Genomic DNA, 27,448 nt, shown 5'->3' on the forward strand with positions numbered 1-27,448 from the left:
ATAATCCTTCTAATAATTATAGTTCTAGTTAATACACTTGATTAGCAAGGGTATTTTAGGAAAGACAATTCCTATTTAAGACAAATAACTAACTTAACTTACTTTTTTAATCTCCTCAAATTAATCAACTGACTCTTATAATTAGGATTGGAGGTAGTACTGTTTTATTATTTTCTACACGTACTTGCTATTGCGCTCAAAAGTTTACCCGTACATGTCAGCTCCTAAAAGAATGTTAAATTTGTCAACAAAAACAATTTAAAGTCACTTGGAGCTAACTCATGCAGTAAATATGGAGGCAGATTCATTTAAGTAGCTTACAATAATTTAAATCCTCTTGAAATAATAAAAAAACATATATTAAGAGTGTTGTGAAAGAAAAACTAAAAAGGTGTTTGGCTAACCCAGAGATGCTTTTCAGAAATACTTTTCGCAAATCGAGAAAAACTTTATTACATATTCACTTCGTATATTGTAAAAACACTTCTAACACTATGATTTTGTTTTTACCCAAACATCCTTGAATCGAAACTAGAATCAATTATCAGCGCTGTTTTATTTGCTGCTAATGTACGGCGGACTTTACATCCTTTCAACACCATGCGAGAATTTTAAATATCACTCTCATTTTAAATACGAGTCATTTGTAAGAAGAAGTTTTGATCAAAAATTAAAAATACCCTCTCAAGCACGTTTTATAAAATTTTATTAACTAAATTAAGTGGCTTAAAAAAGCATTTAAAAGTATTAAATATGTAAAAATCAAAACCTCTTTTTTTTAGTACACATCCTTATTTAACGAGAGAGCAAATAAAATTCAAAATTATCAGTTATGAGACAAATGATAAAAGAGAATTACAAAATTAATTAGGGATAAAATTAGTAAAAATCACATTTAATGTCTAAACAATTTTTAATAAAATTTTATAAAAAGACCAAACCAATTGAAATTTTTATGTCTTATAAATAGGAGTAGAGACTCAATGCGCCTTACTTTTCTAATTAGTTATTACAACTTCCACCAGTCTTCATTATAAGATTTTATTTGTAGACTACAAATGAGGTCTTATAATTGCGAACGTAATAATTTAAAAGTTGCAATAGTATATGTACGAAATTTAATACTCCTCCGGTCCTTAATATAGGACCCAATTCTTGAGTTGGTTTTGGTCCTAAATATAAGACCCATTTCTCATATTTTTCAATTTTCTCTAAATTACCCCTATAGATACTCCCCTAACCATAATCAAGTAGAAGAGGGAGAGAGGGTATTAAGAAAGATGACTATGGTGTTTTAGGAAAAATGTGTCACTTTTCGTATAATTAACTAATTTACCTAACTTCCTTAATATAATCAAATTAGTTAAATGGGTCTTATATTAAGGACCGGAGGAGTACTATCTTCGGTCTTTAATATAAGAGTTAGTTAATTAATTTAAGTAGATTAAAGAAATTAGTTAAGTTAGTTATTTGTAATAAATAGATGTTGTCTGTCTTAAAATATTCTTGTTAATCAAGATTAAAATTATCATTATTATAAGAACTAATTTGAATATAAAAAATAAAATAGATTGAAATCTTATATTTAGAATAAAAATAAATATAAAACAAGTTTTTAAGCACAGTGTAATAATTTATTAATTTAGCACAGTAAGGTCTTATCCAAATGGCGTGGCAGCCGTCAGCAGGATATCGTTCAACACAACCCGCGCAGTAGCGGCACATGCAGTCGTGTTAGTCTGTTTTTTGTAGAGAGATCAGAGACCGGAGACTCGAAGTCAAGCATCCTTCGTCCCTCCCACAGAATCAGCTTTTCTGCAATCCTAAATTTAATCCGTCCCTAAACGTGTTATCGCTTCTCAATCTGCCCTTCTCCGGATCTCAATCCTCGGCACTTTTTCTCCTTAAATTATCTTTTCCAAAACGCTGCACCCAACCCAATAGGTAATCAACTGTGCCCGATGCGATCAAAGTTTTATCACTAAGATGGTCGAATGGTGGTTTGAAATTTCTTCTTCCTGTTTCTTGAGTTGTTCTTCACTATTTCTGAGCCATTGTTGACTCTGCATCTAGTTGTTTTTCGGCAAGAAGCTCTGCATCTGGTTGTTTGAGGTCGCTTGATTTAACGTAAAATTCTAATAACCAATTTACTTTTTATGTGTAGAACCACTAGATTAATCACCATTATCATTTGTCGAAGTAACATCTCATTCCTTTTTTTGCTGTCTGTCGCTGCCACTTTATGATAATGGTCTTCTCCTTTTCATGAATTCGAAGCCTCCGAAATCGAATTAAGTTAATTCTTCATTTTTCGGGTAGCTTTTTCAAATTAGTTCCGCGTTTGTTGGGAGACATTTAATTTTCTGGATACCTCTTATTCTATATAATGGATCGCTGATCATGGTTGTTTGGATCAGAACTGTGGTTGGGGATTTTGGTTGACCTTTGCTTAAATGCCAGATCAGGTCTATTACCAGCTCTCTCTTTCTCTTATTCTGCTTGTCGCCGAAGTCGCTCCTCACTATATCTGAGCCATTGACTCTGCGTTGAATTGTTTCAAGTCAGTTGATTGACTTGTAAAATTGACACGACCCGTTTAATGTTTGTGTCGAAATACTCTGATATAACGAGTGTAAGGAATTGACTGCTCGCAAATTCGTGCAGGAATTGAACTTTAGAGGTTTGGACAATGGCAGCGAACTCTTCAAATGGAGATCAACAAAAAGCAACAAAATCGCCTCCCCTCCCATCCCCCTTGCGTTTTTCGAAGTTTTTTCAAGTGAAGTATCGCATATCATTTTTTGTTATGAGAATTTCATATCAATTCGATCTGGTTGTTCGCATGTTCTTCTCTTCTAGTAGCTCTCAAGTCTCAACTTTTATTATGCATACTTGCGCGTTTCAAAATATTTGATTAAGACCTCTCAAAAATTGGAGTTTTCTAAATCTTAATGACACCACATTCCTGAGTTTACATGCATTGATTTTTTTTTTTTTGGTGTCCATTATAAACTAAACGAGGCACTCTCTTCTCAATATTTAAGTTTCAGCCTGTAATTTGATTTTCACTACTGATCGGAGGGGTTTCTCCCTGCGGGGATCAGGAATAGGTCTGTTGGACCTTGCTGGGAGTGGGAGGACGTTAGACTTACTGATCCTGCCATGTCGATAAATTAAAGAATCTTCCGTTTCCATAACTATATTTCCCTTTGCATATTGTCTTGCAAAACTATGGTTCGGTGTACCATATTCCATCTGATAATTGAAAAATTCTGTGATTGTCAGAAAGATGCTTTTGCTGGGATAATCTGTTTTATATGATTGGCATTTCTAATTTGTTTCTTGTTTAACCAATATTTCTTTTGTTCTTGACAATAGTCCAATATGAGAATCCTGGTCACTGGAGGAGCAGGATTTATTGGCTCTCACCTAGTTGATAGATTGATGGAAAACGAAAAAAATGAGGTTGGCATGCTCAATATCTTTCTGAATACAGTCATCAAGTTTGTTGATGATCTGATAAATTTTCTAGCAAAATGCCATGCTGAGTTTGCCAGGTGAAATAAAATCTTGGTTTCATATTTTTGGCTTATTAGGTCATTGTTGTTGATAACTTCTTCACCGGATCAAAGGACAACCTTAGAAAATGGATTGGTCATCCAAGATTTGAGCTAATCCGTCATGGTATGTTCAATTTTCATCTTTATCTCTCTACCAATCTCCACAACTTCGCATTTTGGCATCTTAGTTGCGATTGCAGATCAAATTCTAGCCCATCCACTTTGTAATCGGTGCTTGCCTCTTGGATCTAGCCAGTGATGGCCATGCAACAAAAGTTTGTTGGTTATTAAACTCGAGATTAAAATGATTTGAGGCTCTCTAAGTCAATTGCTATAGATTAGCTGGCTCTATTATACCATACATACAAGTATGATTGCACAGTTATATGTACTGAGTCTTCTGTGCTTGCCTCCTGTGTAGATGTGACTGAACAATTATTGATTGAGGTTGATCAGATCTACCATCTTGCCTGCCCTGCTTCTCCAATTTTCTACAAGTACAATCCTGTGAAGGTGAGTCTTTAGAGTTTTATTTAGCATGTCCTATCATTTACCATGAGCTTATTATGTAAAGAATTTCTTGTCAACTGTATTAATTGTGTATTTTCTTCTTCACGCTATCATTTATACCAATATCATTGATTTGAAAGTTCTGTTTGTCTAGTTACCCTTGAGAAAATCTAACAGTTAAGAAAACGTTACAGACAATAAAGACAAATGTTATTGGGACACTGAACATGCTTGGCCTTGCAAAGCGAGTGGGAGCACGGTTGGGAGATCTCATTCTTTTTTCTTCATTTTAGAGTCTTAATTGATACCATCAGTTAGTTCCAACAAGTTTGTTATTTTATTGGGCAGTATTTTGCTTACCTCTACTTCAGAAGTATATGGGGATCCTCTTGTGCACCCACAACCAGAAAGCTATTGGGGTAATGTTAACCCTATTGGTAAGTGCTTATATCGATCCAAACTTACATCTTGGCATATAAAATGAGCTTCCATTGCTTTTATGATTGCCATAAATTAGCAGAGTTTGTTGAAAAGTGGTTAATCATTAACGATTCAAGCGGACAAACAGGGAATTCATTAATCAATATGAGCTGAAATCATTTGAATGCGTTTTCTCTTTGTGTTATGTCCTTTCCCAACGTACCCCAAAGAAAGAAAAAAAAAACAACGATAGGAAGCCTCTTTTTCCCAATTAGATTTCAGCTTTATGGTGTGAGGTGCTCCTGATTTGCATGATAGTGTATCAAATATTGTTTGAAAGCAAGGGAATGTTTTGTAAGCATCATAAGGGTATTGTCTAACTCGAGTATTTCCACAATAGGAGTTCGGAGTTGCTATGATGAGGGGAAGCGTGTTGCGGAAACTTTGATGTTTGATTATCATAGGCAGCATGGAATAGGTACGTCTTGTCGTTTTTCTTGTTTGTTTTAATTTTAAGTATCTTTTCTATGTTGAGGGTGATTCCACTTCAAGTTTTCCTTTGTTTCCAACTTCTTGATATGTCAACTTACATCATATCACAGAAATACGCATTGCTAGAATCTTTAACACATATGGGCCACGCATGAATATTGATGATGGGCGTGTTGTCAGCAACTTTATTGCCCAAGCACTTCGGTAAGTGCTTAATAATGTCTATGATATTTTAGTGAGGTGGTATCTACTTTCAATGTTGTTGCATGGCTTGTTTATATTTCAAGAAAACGTCAATGTGCTGCTACGCAGTCAATAAATTTTTTCTGACAGTAACGGTTGATAATTTAAGGCTTTATAAAAGTATGAATAATGCGTTTGATAGGCATGTTGTTTGCTTGCTTTGACTTCCCGTGTAATCTTGTGTATCTTATAGTGGAGAGCCATTGACGGTCCAACACCCAGGAACACAAACTCGCAGTTTCTGCTATGTCTCTGACATGGTATATATGAAATATGACATTTTTCATTTTGTTTTTTGTTATCCTGGGTTATTAGTGATGATCTGACTATAGTACGATGTTTGAAATCTACTAGGTCGATGGTCTCATCCGTCTCATGGAAGGGGAAGACACTGGTCCAATCAACCTTGGAAACCCAGGTTAATTTTCTATGACAAGACCTTTGTTATCTTTTGCCCACCTCTTTTACTTGGGTCTTTTGTTTACTTTTCAGGTGAATTTACAATGATTGAGCTTGCTGAGACGGTGAAAGAGGTGAGTTATAAACCATTTTACTTGTGTGGTAGTCTGCTTATGTTCTATTCCGTATAAAGTTCTATAAATCCGGGAATGGGTTTCTTCAATATCAGTCAACAAAATACCTGTAATGGAGTAGTTGGTGAAATACTTGTACCTAAAATGTTTTGTGGGTGGTTTTGCAGCTTATTAATCCAGCAGTGGAAATAAAGATGGTGGAGAACACTCCCGATGACCCTCGACAGAGAAAACCAGACATAACAAAAGCAAAAGAACTGTTGGGTTGGGAACCAAATGTCAGGTTGCGAGATGGCCTTCCTCTTATGGAAGAGGATTTCCGTCTCAGGCTTGGGGTTGAAAAAAAGAATTGAACTCAAACATTTTGCCCCTTCATGTCATCATGAGTAATGAAAGATGCGTAGTTAATTTGGTAGTTGCCTACGTTTTATTAGAGTTCAGTATGAACTTCTTCTCCTTGTTCTGTACCCCTTTCCCTTCTCTTTTCGGGTACATGCGCTTGCCAGCTACTGTTTAATAGCATACAAAGATAAAAGAAATTGCCAGCTACAATGAAATTTTTCTATTGATAATGTGTTGGATTCAACTTACCGCCGCCTTCAAGCAGAATATTTATTGTCTATATATGAGATAACGAGTATTATCTTTACGGTAGACTGAGAGAAAAATAGTTTTTCATAATTTTTTGTCGGTAAAATTTTAATTTCTTAACCACCCAAAGAAAGACTACGTGGGAAAAACGATAGGAAAACCAGCAGATGTAGATGCTTAAAGTCTTCCCATATGCAAATATCTAGTTAATTATCACAAAAAATCTGGTTAATTAGGTCGGACTTCTTGGCTCTTGCAAACGGGAGCAATAGCGTATTTTATAATGAATATTTATGATATCTCTTTTTTGAAAATTTTAAAATATTGGATGCCTATATTTTTCAGGAACTGAATCGTTGTGAATATATCGTCATCCATTTTGATAGATCTTTCAAGATATACCCAATAAAAAATATGATAAAAACCATGCGCTCAAGAATAACAAAAATGAAATCAAAATGGAAAAATACTTACTTTCATATTCAGCAATTTAAAATTAAAATTAATAAATTCAATTTATTTTTTAAATTATAAAATAATATTCTAATTATATTTTGGCCCCCTTGTTAATATTTTCTATTCAAGTTAATCAGCTCGATTTAGGAGATCAATCTGACTTTGCGGAAAAGACAGCCTCGGACAAACTGCCAGGCTGCCAGCGTGTTGCTCAGATGGAGGGTAGATGGGCAGGTCTTGTCCCCATTTACCTCCAAGTCCAACCAATGTGGGCCATTACACGTGGCAGGTCAATACACGTTGTAATCTTTCGCTGACAACTAATGTAGTCTCACGCAGGCACAGCATATTCGCTTTCGCTCATTGAGGGAAAAAATGTGATGGCATTAGCATATATTTGAACTTTATTTGATAGATTAATTTAATCTTTAGCGGAAAAAAATCTCTTTTGGGCCAAAACAAATCCTTAATTAATAATTGTCACTCACTGATCTACTCCTTAACCTCAAATCTCTTCCTGATTATAAAATCTGCCGCTGATTCAATTTCCAAATCTTTTAATTCAACAAACGCTTTTGGTTGAGACCCCATTCAGAGTTCTCTTAATCAAGGTAACAAGTCATTCCGTGCAGACAGAAACTTTAATGCTGGATTTTCGCTTATTTACTTCATTGTGACGAGAACAGTTTGGTATGGTTTCGATAACTGTTGTTGTTGCCCAGGAGCTTTCATGATTGCCTTCAACTTTCCGTGAGTTCGAAGGCTTTGAAATTGAATTTGTTTGTTGTGGGTTTTCATTTTATTTTATTTTATTTTTAAATGTTTTAGCATTGGTGATTTCTTCAAATGTGCATCTCTTCGTCTATATAAATGGTATCTCGTTAAAGAGTCTTCAAATCAGAAGTGAAATTTAGGGTTTTGGTTTGGTTCTCCCTGAAGCTCGCTATCAGGTCCTCTCTTTGCCCGATTTCTTAATTCGCTTGCTATTGAGCATGTCCTTCTGTCTGTTTCTCCCTTTTCAATAAGCGAACCAATTGGCCTTCTTGTTTATGATCTAAATGTAGCCAAATGGTTTTATTAAATATGAATTTGATAAAGCCTTCCAATGGATGTGTACAAGGGTGAAATAAATATACCTGATGGATATTCGTGCAGGAAATTTCAAGGATTCGAACAATGGCAACCAATTCTTCTAATGGGGATCACCAAACATCAACAAAGGCACCACCCTTGCCATCTCCCTTGCGTTTTTCCAAATTCTATCAGGTTGAACTGTCGCATCTGTTAAAATAATTAGCTATTTTCTTGCTACATTGTCTTTCTCATTAGTGCTAATTTGTTCTTTGGATTACGTTTTGCAAATTCATGTTTATTTAGTTGGTTAATGTCCTGTTTTTGCCTTTAGGTGAATACAAATTTTTATTATTGATAAGTTATATTTGATCATGGCTTAAAAGCAGGGAACATTGTTCTCTTCCTGATGGCAATAACGCCTGAATTATTTCATAATATGCTTATCTATATAATCTTTGCATATTTGTCTTTAGTTTTAGACTTGTTCACGTTTTTAATATGATCATAAGTTCGATATGAAATCACACTGCAAATTTGGATCTCATATATATATTTATACACTTCTCTTTCTTGGAAGTACAAACAACAGAAACTTCAGAGAGAATACAAATCTCATTTGCCTTTGCTTATGCATACCTAGAATTCAAAAGTATTCTCTTTCGTTTTTATATGTAAATTGCATCTTATATCACTTGTCGGTCTTGATGTTTTGTTTCACCAATATTTTTCTCATTCTTGTCAACAGTCCAATATGAGAATTTTGGTTACTGGAGGAGCTGGCTTTATTGGCTCTCACCTAGTGGACAGATTGATGGAAAATGAAAAAAATGAGGTAAGCACGTCTGATCTTTCTACTTATATAGTCATTATGCTTTTGTGATTTCGGTGATTCTATTCGTAGTAATTATCTATATATAAGTAATAAAATATGAACAGGACATAGAGCTAATTATGGTTTTTGTGCCTTAATCAGGTAATAGTTGTTGATAACTACTTCACTGGATCCAAAGACAATCTCAAAAAATGGATTGGCCATCCAAGATTCGAGCTCAAGCGTCATGGTATTGCCCTTTTTTCTCTCCATACAAGTCGTGCCCTCAAATATGTCACATAGAAGATGATATACTGGGGGTGATTTTCCCCCCTTTTTTCTCATTTGAAGGTTTATGTTTGAACTTTGAGCTCTTAAATCTAGGTGAAACTGATTTCTTTTAAATAAAATGCTGTGAAGGTTCGTGCAACTAACAGAAGCTTCACACTTGTACACTGCAACATAAAAGCAATTAATAGTTCACTGTTACTTGATCAACCACTATTTTGATCAGCGTTATGATATTTTGCTCGGAGAAAATGAACATCGATGCTGCTTTGTGTGCTTGGTGCATTTTCATCCACGTTGCCTTTAAACCCATCTTTGAATCGATGATACTGATCTGCTTTTACATTATTTTATCCCTTTACAGATGTCACAGAGCCTTTGTTGGTTGAAGTTGATCAGATTTACCACCTTGCATGTCCCGCTTCTCCTATCTTCTACAAATACAATCCTGTCAAGGTATGCCTGATTCTTTTTCTTTTTTCGTTTTTCTTTGTTCTTTGTTCTTTTTGGGGGTAAAACATAGTTTGATCTCAAGTTCCATGCATGTCATATACTCTCAATATATTATGGTCTAGCTTATGCCATGCATTACTGGTTGACAGTTTGCTGTCTGATAATACTTAAGAGACTATCTGAACTGTGGAGAAATTATAATTTTGCAGACGATCAAGACAAATGTGATTGGCACACTGAACATGCTAGGGCTTGCAAAACGAGTTGGTGCAAGGTTGGGGCAAATTTTATTTATTTAAAAAAATAAAAAAGTAATATTTTCGATTGTTACCAGCAATTGGTCTCAATTATCTGTTTTTCTATTAAAAGGATTTTGCTTACATCAACATCAGAAGTATATGGAGATCCTCTTGTGCATCCACAACCTGAAAGCTACTGGGGCAATGTTAATCCCATAGGTACCTGTTTATCTCCGACTCATCTTGTGCTGTCGCTTTCTTAAGGGGAAGCATTGCTATTTGCTAGTCGTTAGCATTTTACACAATGGTTCAGTAGACATGTTTCTGATGTATATAACCCACAAAGACCTGTTCTCTATTTAATTTGTGTACCACAATGTTTCCATTTGCTTATCCATCAACCTTTTCTTTCATGACAAAGAGGGCTCTGTTTTGAACCTGAGAAAGTAGAAGATTGAATCTCCGTTTTTTTTCCCCACCATGCAAGCATTAGCTTCATGATGTGAGATGAACTTTTTGAGCCAAAGCTCTGTCATCAAAATTATTTCATGTCAAGCTTAATGGGTCATAGTGAATAGGCAAGATTATATATTCTAAGCACTTAAAATATATTGTACATAACAGGGGTACGGAGCTGCTATGATGAGGGAAAGCGTGTGGCTGAAACTTTGATGTTTGATTATCACAGGCAGCATGGAATAGGTAAACTCTTGAACTCTTTTTCTTACACTGCCTCGTTTTTAGAGGGGTATAGCAGTATCAAATACTTCTCTGCTGAGTCCTTCATGTGTTTATGCCTTTTTACCATAGAAATACGTGTTGCAAGAATCTTTAACACATACGGACCACGCATGAATATTGACGACGGCCGTGTTGTCAGCAACTTCATTGCGCAAGCGCTTAGGTAAACACCTGACCTTTTACACTATATTATATGCTGTTATCTCTGCATGGATTGCTTATATCTTCTTTCTCCTTTTTTCTCTTTGCTATGACATTTTTCTCCCCTAGTTTTTTCCTATTTCTAATTATTGGCTCACTTCTCTCTTGAATCGGCTGCCTATTGTAGGGGTGAAGCATTGACCGTCCAATCTCCAGGAACACAAACTCGCAGTTTCTGTTTTGTCTCTGACCTGGTAAATATCTTTTCTTTGCCATTTGTTTATGTTTTATTGAATTACTAGCTTAATAAGACCATATTTGTTTGAAATCTCTCAGGTCGACGGCCTTATTCGTCTCATGGAAGGGGAACACAGTGGTCCAATCAATCTTGGAAACCCAGGTTACGTTTCTACTGCAAGACTTGCATTTAACTTTTGCCCGTGTCGGGTACTGACTTTAGAATGTTTGCTTTTTCAGGTGAATTTACAATGACGGAACTCGCTGAGACGGTGAAGGAGGTCAGTTAAAAGCTCTTGATTATTTTCAAATATATGATGATCGAGCTCTCGGTGCAATATTTGGTGTTAATGCTTCGTTATGGCTTTTGCAGCTTATCAATCCAAACGTGGAGATAAAGATGGTAGAGAATACTCCTGATGACCCTCGACAGAGAAAACCCGATATAACGAAAGCTAAGGAATTGCTTGGTTGGGAACCCAAGGTCAAGTTGCGGGATGGCCTCCCTCTTATGGAAGAGGATTTCCGCCTCAGGCTTGGAGTTGATAAGAAGTAAACTGTTGTTTACACCTCGTGTCTTGTCCAACCGCAAGGAGAGAATAAGTGTGCGTTGACCCTGAAATTCAGGTGTCCAAAGTAATTGCATTTGTCCAAGGTCTTTTTTTCCCCCTTCTTTTTCTCGTCTTTACTGGTTAAATTCATGTTGCTCCAAATTTTGTCTCTGAAACGATTATTTTGTTGAGTTATATTTCACATCAAGGCAACCTTGATGTCAGTTTCGATTTAAAATCATCTTTTAGAGCATTAAGCTGAGTTTCTTGTTAGTTGCATCTTTTTCGCTCCAACCGTATGTAAATCGGCTATCCACATTCCTGAAGATCACACCTGGATGCTTTCCCAGAATAAATTAATTTCAATATTCTTAATATAAGACCTATTTTATAGAACAAATTATATAAAATGGATTTTCTATTAAAAGTTAGGGTAGTAGATATGAAGACGTTGCTATGCAGTTTGCACCCGAAGCTATTGTCAGAGGCCCAAATAAAATAAAAAGTTGAAGTGGATCCATTGCCCCAATATATTTTCTCATGTCCATTTAACAGCCTAAAGTATTTTGTGATATATGCGGTACTTTTAAAGTATTTTTTAAGGATGTCTAGTATCATGAAGTATTTTTTTTCACCTTAATAATGGATGTATAAAAAAAAATTTTGGGTGAGTAAAAATATCTTAGAATGCTAGATGTATCAAAATATATTTGAGGATATTGATACACTTAAAAAATTATTTTAAAAAATATTTCAGAATGCTAAATGCAATTTAATCCTAAAATAAAACAATGCAATTGAGAGGAAGGATGTAGTAAATATAGTCGACATTGGATACCCCCATCCGTGTATTGGTGGACCAAGAACCAAGTACAGAAATGGCGAAAATAAGAAAGTTGATAACATAACAAATATTAATGTCAACATCAAATAAAAAAAATCTTTAAAGAGTCACGTTATATTCATGGATATTCTCACTCTTTTTAGATTTGGTGTAATTGTTTTAAAATTTTTTTAGAAAACTGTAAAAAGAAAAGAAACATGTTTTCAGGTTTGGCCAAAAAAGGCAGGCGTTAGAAATAAAAAAAGGTGCTTACAGCATGGGTCTGTGGCAAGTTGCAACAAAAGATTACTACAATCCAGAATGACGGGGAGAACATGATTTTAAGATACTCCTCCGGTCCTTAATATAGGACCTAATTATTAAGTTAGTTTTGGTCCTAAATATAAGACTCATTTATCATATTTATCATTTTTTTCTAAATTACCCCTATAGATACTCCCTCAATCATAATCAAGTAAAAGAAGGAGAGGAGGTATTAAGAAAGATGATTATGGTGTTTTAGGAAAAATGTGTCACATTTCTTATAATCAACTAACTTACCTGATTTCCTTAATCTAATCAAATTAGTTAAATAGGTCTTATATTAAGGACGGGAGAAGTATTTGTTTTCGTGGGAGCTTTAAGAACTTGGATTCATTAATTTTATGACTGCAATGATAATCAGCTCGTTTGTTGGACGCAGTTGCGGGCGTATACGTTATAACTCACAACCTCACCGTTCATGCAGCTCCTGTTCTTTTTCATCATTTTATTACTTGGTTTTATGGGCTCCGGGTTCCCCCCGTAGTCTTGTGGTCACGATAATGTGTAATAAATCAAAACGGATTGATGAAGAAATGACGAGTCAGCTTTGGGAATTCTGATTGCGACCTTTCCCTTGGATAAAGGGTGCAGATATAGTTGGATAAGAAGTGATTGCCACCCTGTGCTTCTTCACGGATCACTGTCCGCCGTTCGGATTGAAGCAGATTGTGAGTTGTGATTTGGACCTTTTCCTTTAAAGAATTCTTTCCCAGTTTGAGATCCGTGCATTATAAGGCAATATAATTATGTAGCGTAAAAGTTTAATATTATCCTGATCAGAGTATTTGGTTGCGTGGTTACATGATAATTAACTTGGTAAGTAATTTTATTTACATGGAAAATTGATACAAAATGTTACTACATCAATGAAACCCTTATTAAACAGAGTATTCTCTTTTCTCATTCTTCCTTCACTATTGTTTGCTTACTCAACAACCGTTAGCCATCGTCCTCCCCTAAATCCACTACCTATTGAGGGTCATTTCAATCTTTTTAATCCAATTTTGTATTTAATTTAAAAATAAGAATAAAAGATTGGGATTGCTCCTAGGCCTAGCAGGGAAGACACAGTAATCCCTCAGCGACCGCCCCTCACGCTGTCCTTTTTCGCAACTAACTTAAATTCGTTATCCGGATAAAAGCCATTCCTGTTTAGTGTTTTGGCGGTCATTATTTCCTGGGACAGCAACTGTCAATTTGATTTTAAAGAGGCGGTTCGATACCCTGCGAGAAGGAATCCGATTATTTTGCGTGTATCTGACTCAATCGGTGCTTCGAATTCACCCACGTGTTACAAATGTTCATCCACACTCGCGCCACCTAACAAAGCATTAGAGCGCAAAATACTGGCCGGTCTTCGCATATCTCCATCAATACACTGTGCTCCTCCGTGGCCAGCCTCTCTCACCGCCACGCTCTCTTTCCCGTCAGACTTGTCACCATTCACGAAATCACTAATCAATAAAATATAATAAAATTAGAAACACTGTGAGTCTTACGCCGTCACCAACATTATGTATATTCGTATGTCAACGTGTGATGTAGCTGAGGAAAAACGAACACAAGAATCGGAGGGAGTTGTTGATCGTTATGTCGGTGTAGTCGGATAATATCGAACAGTAGATTGCGATTCATAACTTTTTTTTCCCTGTTGTTGCTGAGTGGATTGGATTTGGTTTCTCGCGGTGCTTTCCCCAACACCTTTGTTGATGTCAAGGACATGACCGTATCGAGTCAGGACTAGGGTTTTGTGGTGCGTGAGATTCCGATTCTTCTTGATTTCTACTTGCTTTTTCTCGGATATGACTGCCGGAGCTCAATCTGCCCCTCGACGCTCTGGATATCTTGATGCTCTCTCTCAAGCCATTCACAAGAAGCTCCAGCGGGTTTGTTAACTACTTATCTTGCATTCTCTTCGAATTTCTCTGTCTGTGTCTGGATGTTAAGAAAATGAAATGGATCTCTGAACGGTTGTCCGGCATGATATGGCTAGTAGTTTTTGCTAATTGCGTATTGATTAAAATTAGTGCTCGAGATTAAAATACCTTCTCTTTCTGTGTTGTCCTCTCTGGATTTGTTGAGTTGAGACTAAATATTTCTTTCTTAAAATCTCCGTGAATGTCATTCTATATCTTTCAGCCAATATTTGATATGAATATTTGTCGATTTTTCCATTTTTTATTTTCTTATATAGAATTAATGAGAATTCATACCATGCTTTTACCAAGGCCAAATATAGAAGGAGGCGATTTCTTTTGTCTTAACAAAATTATGTTTGATAAATTGTTGCAGGCGAGGACTAATTCGTCACAGAGGCGCAATTTGCTGCAGGAGCTATTTGCAGACATAGCTTTAGAAGTTGATGACCGAGCCAAGGGTGAGTTCTAAACGGTGGATGAGAAATAGACGAGTAGCACTGTGATTTTTCCGCTGAACTAGTTTATATTCTAGGCTTACTTCACATTCATGCATTTGGTTTCTTCAAGTCGGCATGCCTGGCTTATGAATTGTGGTTCAAGTTAAGATGGAACCCCATTTTTTATGATCTGCACTGTTTCTATGCTTGACATGTTTATATTTTAGAATATTATTGCTTTGCTTGAAATTGTGATTACATCGTCGACCGTATAGTTCTTTTCAGCAATGCATTCTCAGCTATATTATGTATGTTAAAGAAAATCTAAATGGCAAGCGTATTGCTGATTATATATTTTGCTTGATGTAACTGGTCTGATGAGGTGCGCACTGAGTGTTAGTTCTCAGTAACGAGGGATTATTTGTATCAAACGAGCAGGGTTTGGCTATGGTTGTATTTACAACTAAAACCGTTGATTATTGGGATCAACGTTACTGTGTTCTAGGAGTCAAAAAATCATGTTTTTTTAGTTTCCGATTGCAAATATTAATCTTTTGACGTGAATAGATATAATTTTCGGCAAGGATGAAGATATAATTTCTCCTTCAAACAATGGCGATGGCCTGTTATGTTTCTATGATGTGCTTGCTGATTATTTTGTGCGGATGCCTGAAAGTGGAAAGCCTATCCTTGACTTGATTGTCCAACTGTGGAGCCAGTCATTTGCTTCTCATATTTTTGCGCTCTTGTTCCACAAATGGGTATGTAAGTAGATTCATCAATAGTGTTATATTGTTGTTTACTTGACACGATCTTTTTATTTGTTAGTTGTATGATCTTTCATTAGCTCTTTGTCTGGGTGTTAAAAGTATGATCGATGAACCGGAGGCTTGTCTGCAAAAAAAATGAACCTAGTTGTTGAAGCTTCCGTAGTATTTCTTATTTCTTTCTTTTTTTTTCAAGTTATTTTTCTTATTTCAACTAAATGAAGGTGAGTACATAGAATGAAATGGACGTTGGTTTTTCAATCGTAATCCTCATAAATTAAATACTATTGAAATGGCATTTTGATAATTTAAAGAAATAGATATTTTCCATAATTTAAAGCTGTTTTAGTTGAGTGTGGTCACTTGTCTGAACTTCAGCATATTCCCAGTTCCATCATGATCGCTTTGTACTAAGTACAGCAAAAAAGCCAATTAAGAACAACTTTTTTCTGTACTTATAACCTTACAGTCGGAGATCTAATTCGTATCTTTAATCATGTTTCATTTGAATTGGACTTTGACATCGTTACGTTGTATATCTCATCTCACCGTAGCTAGGAATTCAAGGTTCGATGACAACTGTTTCTAATTTTGTTCTAGATTTGATAGGATAGTTTTGGTAGCGTTTTCCTCCCCATTGCTGTGATATTCATTGCCATTAATTATGCACCTCCTTATAATCAGAGATATGAATCAGTTGAGCTTCTGTGTTTTCAGTATCCACTGTTATTTAACTGCAAATCGCTTTTTAATTATGATCAACAAAGCAAATGAATCTCTGCGTTTTTGGTACAAAAAAGGGAAACATATCCATTAGCTTATCTTTGCACCTAACTCTTTTTCTCTGGCTTCATGTTGTATTACAAAATGACTACTGCCTCAGCGCCTCTAATCTTTATGCAGTTATTTGAAGTTCAACTTGATAATCCAGAAGTGCTTCTTCGCTACTCATCTGCTTTGGTTCAAGGCGCCACAAATGTTTTCTGGTATGAACTCAAGTTGTTTTAAATGTTCAGCAAGTTGTTTATTACTTGCAATTTCCTGCAAGGCCTGATCTAATCTTGTGAGTTATGGATCTCCCAATAGGCTAACCCTTTTTTTAATTCTGGGTACAAAAATGATCCTTGAGCTCACGAGCCCTTCTGGGTCTGAACAAAACACTTCATTGTTCCAAAAACAACAGCCCGTACATGTTTACCCATCCCCAACGGGAAACCATTTTTAGCTAAACTATCTACGCAAGCTTTGGCAATTCTAGGTATGTATTTCATTTAAACCTCTCACGATCTAGCCAGTAACTCTTCAAGTGTTTTATACAGTAGATCCAATGACTCAAATCACTTCCGTAGGCTCCTAACCAAAACGAATGCATCCCCGTTCTACCTCAACTCTTTTGAAACATAGCTCCCATGCTAACTCCATTCCCATAACCAAGCCCCCTCCTTCTGCAGTTAAAGGCATGAACACCCCAAATTAATGGAAAATCCCAAAATCCAACTTCCGTCCTGATCATAGATAGCTCCTCCCTTGAATCGCCCACACAAGCTCCGACAGCACTTAATTTCACCCGCCCCTTCTCTAGTGCCCTTCATCCTCTCTTGATAGGACAACCTATCATATCTAGCTTCTTCATTCGTGAATCGTCTTCCTTCACAATATAATCAACCCAACACAAAACCATATTTCTTGACTCCGATATTCTTACACTTCTGACTATTAGCACTGCCAAACACCCTATCATTTCTATTCTTCCACAATTCCAGCCTGACCCCTGTAATCGTGAACGGTCTACCCCTTTATTCTCCTCTCTTAAATTCACTGTCAACCACTGCACAAGTGGATATCTAAAGAAGTCACACCAAGTCCTCCTAACCAAATCCCTCCAGAAATCCACAGCAGTATGACAGTCTCTAGGTACATGAATTGTGGGAGCCTTCACGGATCATCCTTGGACAATAATATGACGCTATAGATCAAGTTCGAAATTTAAATTCTTCCATAATTTTCAACTTCTAAAAGGAAGACGTTGAAGTGTTTTCTACTTTCCGCATCAGTTTTGAGATCGTGTGGATTTATTATTTGCTTCCACCTTCAAGTCAATTTCTGCGTTATTGTTCATTGTCAATTCAAAAGGAACCGAATCCAAACAGCAGAAATAAAAATGATGGCAAATGTTAAAGGCTCACAATTCCATTTGCATGCGCTATAACCTCTCGGAATAGACCTAGTCCAATGCTGATAAATTTAATCCTGAAACGTTGCACTGAAATATTGGTCATGCACAGGATTGACATTCAAACAAACACGAGGCGTTTCCAGTCCCTCTTTCATGTAAGAGTCATACTAATAATCTTGTGTTTATAATAATTTGGAGCAATGTTGTAATACATGCTGACGTTTATCAATTTATTTGTGTCTTTTCCCTTGTTTTATTTGCATATTTTTCCCTTGAGTTCAGTACCTTCTGGAGGATGTTGCGTTGGACAACTCACGATTGAATAAAATTCCTGTGCAGGCCAGTTCATCCTCTGAACAAAATAAAATTCGCTTTTGTTTATTCTTGCTTGAAATTGCATTCTGAAATTCACAACTTTTCATAAAATTCTCAGGCTCAGCGAGACATGTATCTTTTGCTTTCAAGATTTATTGTATTTTATAACTCAGGTAAACATCATCAGGAATGGTGTGTGAGCTTATCAGTGGGAATTGCACTATTCTCGTTTAATATGTTGTTCTGCTTGCAGCTGACAAGATAGAAAGCTTCTTGAAACAATGCCCGGATTTCCCAAATGCAATATTGGTTGGTGGTCCAGCGGATATATTCGTTACCGAACTGACTGATCAGGTACATTGAATACTGGTATTCATTTATACCATTATGGAATGAAGATCTGATCCTGTCTGAACCTATTGAGATTCTTTTGTTGGTCAGCTTCAGAAGTTAAAAGTGGAACCAGTGCTGCTACATTACCTCAAAGAAATTAAAGTACTTCAGGGTACAATATTTATCCTGCAGATGCTTTAGGCTGACACTCATACCGCGACCTTACCAGTTTTTCCTGAATTCTTTGGGTCATATTTATCACAGGGATGGAACTGAGACTGACTACAAGTACGAGATTGAAAACATGCTTGTATAGTTTGACTTCTCCGGGTGGTCCAATGTATCCCACTAGAACTGTCCGTCATGCCGCCTGGGAAGCATTAGATTTGCTTTTTCCTGTGAGTACATCTATTTTTTTATTCCTTTGTTCCGTTGTGCCCTAATTAAATCTGTAAACTTGATGAGCTCCATTCCTGTTAGCTTTCGCCAGAGTGAACGTTCCCTAAATTTTTTTTCTAGCCATTATTTCTTGGTAATACTGACACTCAGTCAGTTAGTTAATTTTGCGTCGCTAACTTGAAAACTTTTAATGACGCGATACAGGTTGGGCGATATTTTAGGCATCTCATAAGTCTTTTCTTCAGATTGCTATATCCATGGTATTGGCCCTCCTCGTGTTGGAACTTTGTGGTTTCTTGTGTGAAGGCAGTATTTCTGTATTTATGGAGGTTCATCCTTTCTTCCTGGGAGAATCTCGCCAAGCCGAAAACTTCATAAGTTGCCCCGCTTCCAAGTCTTGTAATCAGGGTGGTGCACAGTTGCCTTCTTTTTCCTTCACTTATTTTGTGGGTGGGGGTGATGTTGCACATTAGAGTACGACCCACATATTTTTCCATGAGGCGCATACTTCAAAAAATGTTCGTGCAAGTACCGAGGTTTTAATGGATCTAAAATTCAAATTTCAAGTAACCATATGTGGGAATTGGAATGATTTAGTTCACTACTTATCACTCTTAACGAATAAATTTGTCACGACCTTGTCCTGCCATGGCAGACAAAATGGTAGAAAAATGCTCCCATCGCAAATTTTGTTCAAATAGATGGCGGTTTAAATATGATACATAACCAACGCAGGACACTTCAATTTAATAAAGATGACGCGGGTCTCAATATTGCAGCAAAGAAGTCTTGTATGCTCCTCGCAAAATGACATCAGAATCGAAGAATCACAGTGAACTAATAATCGCGCGCTGGATTGTTCAAGAGATGTTAAGAGGCAGTTTATGATCTTGGGCGCCACAGCTGACGGTCAGGAGAGATTTGCTGGAACAATGTATAAGCTTCTTAACTAGTTAGGGGATTTAGTACCAGATGAGTCCGCAATCTAATCATGCCGCAACCTTGAGGCACATGACGGAGCTCTCATAACGATGGCCTATGAACTAATTTTCTACTGTGATCAGCCAGCAAGTATATCCTTCCCGCAGCAAAGCAGCAATGAGGTGCGCACAGCATGACCGTAGATTAGGTTGGGCACAACCGCCAAATCCCAACTAAACTTCACTAAATGTGGAAAGCTCTTCAGACCTTTCTCAATTTAACTTCCAAACAGTACAAATAAATTCTGAATATTGACTAGCACGTAATGCGGATCCCAAGACATGAAAACTGCAGATTTTACAAAAACACCTCAAGTTCTCAACAGGCAAAGAACATGAATGCCGCAGACATCGTCTGCATGGCATCAAAGCCTACTCCTGTAACATCACAACAGGGAAGGATTTCTAGATCTTCATTTGCTGACCTGTCCTCCCTTGACCCATGCACTCAACTGGATATGAAAAGTTGAACAGATGATAGATTCCATTTCGCTAGATAAATATGCCAAAATTACCAAAATAGTCGACGAAAATGTCCTCTACCACAACCTACTAATCAGTTAATAATACCCACCAATCAGGCAGTTAAAACAGGCCAAAGTTAAGATAACGATATCACAAGTTCTTTTTTTGGGGGGTGGGGTGTATGCAGGAGTAAGGAGCAGCGAATCTACCTCATTTGAAGATTCCACTGTCAAACCAACTCACAAAGCAGCTGTGGGTGAATTCTGCAGCCTCACATCTTGCAGCCAGTGCTTTGTTTGTATGAACAGATGAAATCATAGTTTCCCCTCCATGACCCACTTGTTGCATAAAACATATGATTAAAGCCATTGAAAGCAAGCGTGGGCGCAGAGAACATGCTGACCTCTGATTGTCAACCCAGATTTCATACCCAAGGATAAAGAATATTAGACAACAGAAGCCCAAACTCCATACATCAAGTCTAAAAGTTTCCACTCATGAAGCATCTCTCCCTTCCCCTAAAAAGTAGGATTGTGATAAAGATACATAAATAGGTGCTGTTCAGTCACCATGCACCTGACAACCACAGACGTAATAGCACAAAAACTAGAACACATAACATGGCCTTCAGTTTATTTGCATTGCCTCCGAATGATATTTCTCCAATTCAGCGTCAAGATCATCTGCAGACACCTTCTCTCCACGACCTCTTCCGCGTCCTCGGCCCCTCTGAAAGCCACTCTGAAAGCCACGTCCTCTACCTCCACCACGTGGCCTTCCAAACGCCCCACCTCTACCTTGTCCACTGCTCAAAAGACAGATTAAGGACACATAAGCTTTCAAACAAGGGAAGAAACTTGACAATCACAGGATTAACCCCTTCATGCAGACTAAAACATATCCTTAGGTAGAAGTAAAAGGAACTCAATTTCAATGCGCAATTCAAATTCCAGAGCCCAATGTAAAGCTTGTGGAGTAGAAAAACGAATTTACAAACGATGCAATACATTATATGAATTATCACAGTTTCCTCCCAATCCAATTATCTGAGAGATACTGCGACAGCATACGTGCATGCAATAACCACAAAAATGTTAGAAAGCCATCCAGGGTATTTTGGAATGCAAAAAGATAAAAAGCCTCACACTCTATCAGTATATTTGAGGTTCAGGGGAGCATTTTTTTGACTTTCAATATCTTATTTGGAATTCATAATCAGTATAGCCACCAGCCGTAAGTAGCAGTCTTTCAACAATCCAAAATCATTTGCTTATATCAATCAAGCCAGTACAAAAATTTCCATATCTCAACAAGCTTTAGCCATTCTGAAGTCAATAAATCACAATCATTCACCGATCCAGATTCACTTCCACAAAAAATGCTGACAAAACTATACCAATGAAGAGGAAGTTATTGACATGAGAAAACAACTTTAAGGATCAATAATTTATTCACAAACTTCCGGATCTCCATCTATCTTACATTTCATGATGAGAAGCAGATAAAATATAGTTGATTTTGTAAGATTAACAGCAACTAACAAAAAAAGAGAAGGTTCACAAAGGAAGCGTCCACCTCCTTTGACAATTCAATTTTCCAAGACTTCCAATTTCAAAAGCACATTCAGCAGTTAGAGAATCATCAAAATATTAAGGGGAGAAGTGCCTCGCTAATTCACTGACATAAGACTATTAGTCATCCAAAAAATCAAGGCTCTTCAAAAACTCAACAACTTCTGATAGAGCCCTTGGCACTATCAATACCACACCCCACACTTACCACCTAAATCAGTCTCAGGTGGCAACTTAAACTACTTTTTAATAACATAGACCCAACTATGAGTTTACTTCACCAAGACAAAGTTTCGTTGACGTAGTACATAGAAAGAAGAGGATGCACAAGGGACCCATTAAATAATCCTAGAAACATAACGAAGAAAAAAAGAGTACAATATTCTGGATCAATTCAACACCCTACAGCTGAAATAATCTCTGCTGAGTGCTGACAGTTAAAAAGTATAAAAGGACTATAATTAGGTTATTGGCAGCACAAGTGTCAAACCACACAGCTATTTCTATTTTAAAACATAATTTCTTTTTTCTCCAGTGAAATCATGTAAGATGGTTCAACCATCATTTGCAGCAAGCCCAAAAAATTCTGAACACTCACAAAATCAGAAACAAACATTAAAAAAGAACTTCCTCAGACATTCAAGCCAAAAAAATCTATACGCCACATGAACTGCTAGATGATTATAATATGCAAATACTCACATTCAGGAATTAGATAATTCAAGACAGGTCAATTAATTAATCCATGAATGAAATATTCATTAGTGAAGGGCATACATTCTAGGAACACCATTTGAATCTCCAACAGCTCCATTTGCAGCAGGAGCTGCAGCAGGTGTAGCAATGTTTGTCCCCACGATCTCTATCTTCATCGGTTTACCATCAAGTTGAACATTGTTGTATCTCTTCACTGCAGCTACAGCATCAACTCGTCGTGAGAAGACTACTTCTGCTGTACCCTGGAAAAGAATTTTATAAATATACATCAATACACAAGATTTAATCAGAAGGATCGAATATGGCTACTTGACAAAATACCTTTGACCTGCCACTCCTGTCGTAATGGATTGCATATCGCTTTAGGTCACCAACTTCAGAAAACAACTCCTGCAAAAATGCAATAAAAAATTTAAACATCACACATGAAATTGTTTCAAGTATCTCCACATTAAAATTTAAAATAAGAATAAGGTGAAAAATCAGAACACCAATGAAGCATTTCTACATATAAAATAAAAGACCAAAAACAATCAGCTAAGCCTTTATACAGATGAAAACTTCACAATTGTAGGATTCGTTTCTACAACGTAAAGAAAATTAAAAATAACTAAAAAAATCTTATCTAAATTCCTCTATTTTCGTTTCATACTTGTGAAGTTTGGATACTAATCCCAGCCAAAGTTTGAAGTCTCATCACGAATGCATTCATAGATGTATCAAAATTGAGATAGATTCAATTGAAGTCAAAGTGCATATATACAATCTATTAAATAACAAGACAAGAATGCATAGACTGAGTTCGTAGGTAAAGTCATATGAAACAAAGTCAAATAAAACACGATGTATAACCACAGCAAGAGCTGTTGTAAATTAAACATACAAAACTCAACTCTATCCAGAGGAAATTCTTCAGCTCTTTAGGTCGCAGAAAAGGAAAAAAAAAATCCATAACGATCTCATAAAATATTCAAGTTCAGAAAAAAAATAAAACGCGAAAAAAACCACCTGAAGCCTTTTTCACTCACACTGATGTAAAATTCAACGGCATGGGTCATGCCAAATCAAAAACCAAAAGCAATACCTTAATATCCTCGTTAGAAACACCGTAATCCAAATTAGATATGTAGAGCTTAGTCCCCGTTTCTATGGCAGACGCTCGACCACCTTGAGCTGCGTGCGGTGCCACAGCCTGATCCGCAAACATATCATGTTGCCAAGCCGCCTCTGGTGCCTAAACGCCGCAACAAAAGAAAAATCCAATCTGGTGTTAAAATGACATCACTTAACTTAATGAAACGTCAAATCGAAGGCACAAGGATTTTGATGTTCGCCGGAAAAAATCACTGACGCACCTTTGCAGTTGCATAAGGTGCTGCACGATTGGCGGCACGATTGGGGAAGCGGCGAGATGGACCGGGGCCAGATCCTCGGCCACGACCTCTGGAGTTACCAGATCCAGATTTCTTGTTTTTCTTGATGATATCATCAAGAGTCATATCCAGAGCTGCAGACATGACTGTTAACTTTCACCTTCAACACACGGAAACAGGAAGAGATAGAGATGGTTGGAGCTTGAAGAGAAAACGGACGGGAGGAGGAAGGTTAGGGTTCCCCGAAAGAGGCCTTCTTGTGAGCGGAGGGTAATAAAAGAGGCAGCACGGTCTTATTAGCCGCTAGGAAAAGAGCGGAGCGGAAACATGCAGCATATTATCATAATATAGAAAACTTGTGGCAGAGGAGCTTCATCATGCTGCGGTGGAATAGTTGGTTACCACGTATGCTCAACGCATTCATTCAAAGACGAGAGTTCGAATCCCGTTAGGCCTCCCTCCGCATTTATTTTTTATCCTTTTTAGACCGAGGAGTCTTCAACTGCTCCCCCAAAGACAGGCTCTTCCTTTTGGGCCTATTTTTAATTTTAAACTGCGTTCAAACCTAGTTATTTATGGTTAAGCTGCGGCGTTCCAGATTCAAAGAGATCCGAGATGTATTCAACTGCTTCATTTAATTTGGACTTAGGCTTAATTTTTTTCCCCTGTGCTATAGCTAACTATTTGAGTTTGCTTAAATTATCACATATCAATGTGTGCATCAAATGTTTCGAAGATCACATAATTCATATAAACAATTTATTTTTTAAATTGTGTGCAACGCTCATATATGATTGAGATGAAAATCTAAGTGTCAATTAACTTCATTCAGTCTAGTTAATTTTTAATTTTACGGAACAACGTGCAAGATTGAGTTTCATGCTATACCAAACAAACCAATAAATCCATTCACTTTTCTTTGAATTAATATGTCAAAACTCCCTTTCAACTTTTTTAATATGTCCTGATTCATTTTAAGGATTTGATGCTCCATTGAATTTCTTGAGTCAGATGAAAGTATAATCTTTAATTAGGTTAATGTAATTTTTGGTTCTTCAAGTTTTAAACTATATGTTTTGGTCTTAGATAGTTTAAATTTTTATTAAATTATAGGAATCAATACTTTAAACAAAATGAAATTCGAGGAACCAATATTAAAATGAAAACAAACTTAAGGGACTAAAAATTATATTAAATATTAATCCTCCTTAATAAAATGGTATTTAATGTTTCCTTCGAATTTTAAAATCACGTATAAACAGGGCAAAATCTATAAAAGTGAGGATCAAAAATAAATGAAGGCAGTTTTTTACTCCTGACTTCTCCCTGGGCTAATTCATCCCAGTCACCTGGTAATAAGCCAAAAATTGGCAGCTCACGTCAACACCAACTCAAGATTTGAACACTAAATTGAATCAAACTTTCCCAGTTCTCCTCTGCGATTGAACCTCTGTCAATATCTCCACGACATTCCATATTAGCATCCTCTTGAATGCCTTGTGACGTAAAAGGATGATAGATCTTTTTTTTTTTTGGGGGGGGGGGGGGGACGAAACAACGAAGGAATATAAAAAATCAACGAACTTCAGTTTAACCACGTCATGAGTTCACTACCAATGAGGGTTCAGGTTTTTTTTTGGGGGGGGGGGGAGTATAATTAGGCTAATACCGATTTGGGCATAATCGTCAGAGAAATACAGAGGTTAAAGAGGATTTGTAACAGACGAAACCTCAAGCAAACGGATATATTTTCTGGTGATTTACCCAATCCAAAATTTCAGCTCATCAAGCTAAGTTAACCCAAAAGATAGAAACAAAGAAGGCTGTGTCGCGCGCCTTTCTACAAGGCCAGAGAACGAAGCAGGCAAGTCGAAGCACCAACAACCAAAGTAGCAAACAACGTTGGCAAGAAAAAATCCAAGTGGGACCGAGTGATCACGGCGTGTTCCGGAAAACACACCGTCTCTCCGGGAAATTGCAGAGGAATCTCAACGCCAGCACCACCAGCACAAGGCGATAAGGCCAGAGTAAATGCAATTCCGGGAGCCAAAGACGCGAGAACCACCGTAGCGACCAAGAGAAGGGTCCACACGGCGGCGCGGAGCAAGGGCGAGGATCGCCGAAAAGCTGAAGGAAAGCGAAAGACGTACATGAGGATGAAATGGTGGCGGTAATTGTGAGGACGAAGATGGAAAGACACAGAAGGGAAATATGTGAGTATTTGTGAGTGGGGTGGGGGAAGACGGAGAAGGTGGAGGCACGTCTAACAGATTGGTCAACTCTAATGACATAGGTGCGCATTTGTGATGGCTGACGGACCAATTCATTTGGACCTTTTGAAAAGGGCTTGCGAAATTAACTGTGATTCGCGCATGATACGTGCCAAATGGCCAACCAGTTTGGCAGCAAGTGATGACCCCCCAGACTCAGAAGATCTAAACCGTTAAAATCTTATTTGGACGAGTTAAATTTATTTTTTTCTTTTTATATATTTAAAATAATTATTTTAATAAGAATAAAATCAAAAATAAAGACAATCATTTAATTATTATCTTTTTCAAAAAAAATTTATTTAAAAATAATTAATTAAAAATTTTAAATTTAGATTGTTCAAATCATATTTGAACAGACCAGATCTGATGAATTTATGATACTCATCATCTTAACAGGGATCCAAACAGCTTTTGAGGGGGCATAGTTTCTCACCGTATGCCTTTGCAAAATCATTATAAACCTATTATTGCACTTAATTATCATCTTAGTTTTAGACGATGTTTGGAAGAAACACTTTTCCGCAAAACAAAGCAAACTCCTTCACATATGTACTTTGTATACCGTAAAAATACTTTTAAAACCACAATTTGATTTTCATCTAAATACCCTTTTAGTAATACTATTCCAATTACTCGTGCTTTTAAGGTAAGATTTAGTTATGTAAAGATTGAAAATAATATTTGTGGAGTTAATTTTACTGTAAGCCTACTCCCAAGTACTTGATTCAACCAGCAAAAGATTGTGCAAACTTGACCAAAAGTCTCAACAGTATTAAATACTTGGTGAGAGTTCTGTTAGATCGGAAGCTCCGTCTATTGAAAAGAGCCCTTCATTATAAATCTCTTGATACATTTTGAATGATTGTGACCTCCGAAAAATAAAAATAAAAAAATAAAAAAAGGTTCCCCCAGGTGGATCATACATCCATCCCCGGATAGATTCAATTGGGTCCAACAGGGAAGACAGCGTCCTTGAAGATGAAGTGGCTTTACCCGTCTTCTCTCAAGTTCATGGAGTGATTCGTTTATGAGGCTTCGAACATGTAAGGGCATAATATCTTCAACTTTCCGAGCTCTGGAAGATGACATTTGCACCGAGATATCCAGAGCCATTAGCTGGCTTAAGCGAACAGCTTCCTCCAAGAAATTCACTTGACACGAGTTATTCTTCTTCGTAAAATGTTGATCACGAAGTATCTATAGTAGTTTAAAATCGAAAAATAAGTCAAGCATAAT

General features: G+C 36.8%; 5 protein-coding genes across 7 annotated transcripts; 3 read left to right on the forward strand and 2 right to left on the reverse strand.

The window, feature by feature from the left end:
• Positions 1 to 1,734: 1,734 nt before the first annotated feature.
• On the forward strand, positions 1,735 to 6,348 carry LOC114732624 (UDP-glucuronic acid decarboxylase 5-like). Of its 2 annotated transcripts, none has more exons than XM_028919943.1 (13): positions 1,735 to 1,944; positions 2,665 to 2,779; positions 3,379 to 3,465; positions 3,597 to 3,684; positions 3,982 to 4,073; positions 4,265 to 4,329; positions 4,419 to 4,507; positions 4,891 to 4,968; positions 5,093 to 5,186; positions 5,419 to 5,485; positions 5,580 to 5,643; positions 5,718 to 5,758; positions 5,926 to 6,348. In XM_028919943.1, exons 2-13 carry the CDS (start codon positions 2,690 to 2,692, stop codon positions 6,109 to 6,111), a joined length of 1,041 nt encoding a protein of 346 aa, XP_028775776.1. In that variant the 5' UTR covers positions 1,735 to 1,944; positions 2,665 to 2,689; the 3' UTR covers positions 6,112 to 6,348. The 2 variants fall into 2 exon arrangements, with proteins under 2 accessions (XP_028775776.1, XP_028775777.1); XM_028919944.1 differs by lacking the exon at positions 1,735 to 1,944 and adding an exon at positions 2,475 to 2,560.
• A 930-nt stretch (positions 6,349 to 7,278) lies between these two features.
• On the forward strand, positions 7,279 to 11,597 carry LOC114732633 (UDP-glucuronic acid decarboxylase 6). 2 transcript variants are annotated; one of them, XM_028919954.1, is made up of 13 exons: positions 7,279 to 7,416; positions 7,961 to 8,071; positions 8,625 to 8,711; positions 8,853 to 8,940; positions 9,343 to 9,434; positions 9,641 to 9,705; positions 9,801 to 9,889; positions 10,295 to 10,372; positions 10,481 to 10,574; positions 10,740 to 10,806; positions 10,889 to 10,952; positions 11,030 to 11,070; positions 11,163 to 11,597. In XM_028919954.1, exons 2-13 carry the CDS (start codon positions 7,982 to 7,984, stop codon positions 11,343 to 11,345), a joined length of 1,038 nt encoding a protein of 345 aa, XP_028775787.1. In that variant the 5' UTR covers positions 7,279 to 7,416; positions 7,961 to 7,981; the 3' UTR covers positions 11,346 to 11,597. The 2 variants fall into 2 exon arrangements, with proteins under 2 accessions (XP_028775787.1, XP_028775786.1); XM_028919953.1 differs by lacking the exon at positions 7,279 to 7,416 and adding an exon at positions 7,677 to 7,755.
• Positions 11,598 to 13,663: 2,066 nt separating this feature from the next.
• Positions 13,664 to 19,466, forward strand: LOC114732599 (uncharacterized). Its single transcript, XM_028919900.1, has 11 exons — positions 13,664 to 14,373; positions 14,780 to 14,864; positions 15,411 to 15,604; positions 16,514 to 16,596; positions 17,896 to 17,941; positions 18,069 to 18,125; positions 18,220 to 18,274; positions 18,355 to 18,455; positions 18,543 to 18,606; positions 18,699 to 18,832; positions 19,038 to 19,466. The coding sequence occupies exons 1-11, from the start codon at positions 14,290 to 14,292 to the stop codon at positions 19,209 to 19,211; spliced, it is 1,077 nt and encodes a 358-aa protein (XP_028775733.1). The 5' UTR covers positions 13,664 to 14,289; the 3' UTR covers positions 19,212 to 19,466.
• Positions 19,467 to 20,447: 981 nt separating this feature from the next.
• Positions 20,448 to 24,215, reverse strand: LOC114732605 (THO complex subunit 4A). The gene is made up of 5 exons (XM_028919914.1): positions 23,922 to 24,215; positions 23,651 to 23,800; positions 22,888 to 22,956; positions 22,627 to 22,808; positions 20,448 to 21,083 (listed from the first exon to the last, which is right to left on the reverse strand). The coding sequence occupies exons 1-5, from the start codon at positions 24,081 to 24,083 to the stop codon at positions 20,906 to 20,908; spliced, it is 741 nt and encodes a 246-aa protein (XP_028775747.1). The 5' UTR covers positions 24,084 to 24,215; the 3' UTR covers positions 20,448 to 20,905.
• Positions 24,216 to 25,232: 1,017 nt separating this feature from the next.
• On the reverse strand, positions 25,233 to 26,165 carry LOC114732611 (uncharacterized). The gene has a single exon (XM_028919921.1). The coding sequence runs from the start codon at positions 26,089 to 26,091 to the stop codon at positions 25,780 to 25,782; it is 312 nt and encodes a 103-aa protein (XP_028775754.1). The 5' UTR covers positions 26,092 to 26,165; the 3' UTR covers positions 25,233 to 25,779.
• Positions 26,166 to 27,448: the final 1,283 nt, after the last annotated feature.

The sequence above is a fragment of the Neltuma alba genome, unplaced genomic scaffold (genome assembly GCF_004799145.2).
Source record: "Neltuma alba isolate B1F8T4 unplaced genomic scaffold, ASM479914v2 tig00012920_pilon, whole genome shotgun sequence".
NCBI lineage: Eukaryota > Viridiplantae > Streptophyta > Magnoliopsida > Fabales > Fabaceae > Neltuma > Neltuma alba.

Coding starts and splice junctions, on each gene's coding strand:
- LOC114732605 (XM_028919914.1), bottom strand. CDS start 24,083: ATGTCTGCAGCTCTGGATATGACTCTTGATGATATCATCAAGAAAAAC. Junction 22,957..23,650: donor TTTCTAACGAGGATATTAAG/GTATTGCTTTTG, acceptor GCATTTTTGCAG/GAGTTGTTTTCTGAAGTTGG. Junction 21,084..22,626: donor TCAAATGGTGTTCCTAGAAT/GTATGCCCTTCA, acceptor TCTTTTGAGCAG/TGGACAAGGTAGAGGTGGGG.
- LOC114732599 (XM_028919900.1), top strand. CDS start 14,290: ATGACTGCCGGAGCTCAATCTGCCCCTCGACGCTCTGGATATCTTGAT. Junction 14,865..15,410: donor AGTTGATGACCGAGCCAAGG/GTGAGTTCTAAA, acceptor TGACGTGAATAG/ATATAATTTTCGGCAAGGAT. Junction 18,607..18,698: donor AGAAATTAAAGTACTTCAGG/GTACAATATTTA, acceptor TATTTATCACAG/GGATGGAACTGAGACTGACT.
- LOC114732624 (XM_028919943.1), top strand. CDS start 2,690: ATGGCAGCGAACTCTTCAAATGGAGATCAACAAAAAGCAACAAAATCG. Junction 2,780..3,378: donor GTTTTTCGAAGTTTTTTCAA/GTGAAGTATCGC, acceptor TCTTGACAATAG/TCCAATATGAGAATCCTGGT. Junction 3,685..3,981: donor ATTTGAGCTAATCCGTCATG/GTATGTTCAATT, acceptor CCTCCTGTGTAG/ATGTGACTGAACAATTATTG.
- LOC114732611 (XM_028919921.1), bottom strand. CDS start 26,091: ATGTACGTCTTTCGCTTTCCTTCAGCTTTTCGGCGATCCTCGCCCTTG.
- LOC114732633 (XM_028919954.1), top strand. CDS start 7,982: ATGGCAACCAATTCTTCTAATGGGGATCACCAAACATCAACAAAGGCA. Junction 9,435..9,640: donor ACAAATACAATCCTGTCAAG/GTATGCCTGATT, acceptor ATAATTTTGCAG/ACGATCAAGACAAATGTGAT. Junction 9,706..9,800: donor GCAAAACGAGTTGGTGCAAG/GTTGGGGCAAAT, acceptor TTCTATTAAAAG/GATTTTGCTTACATCAACAT.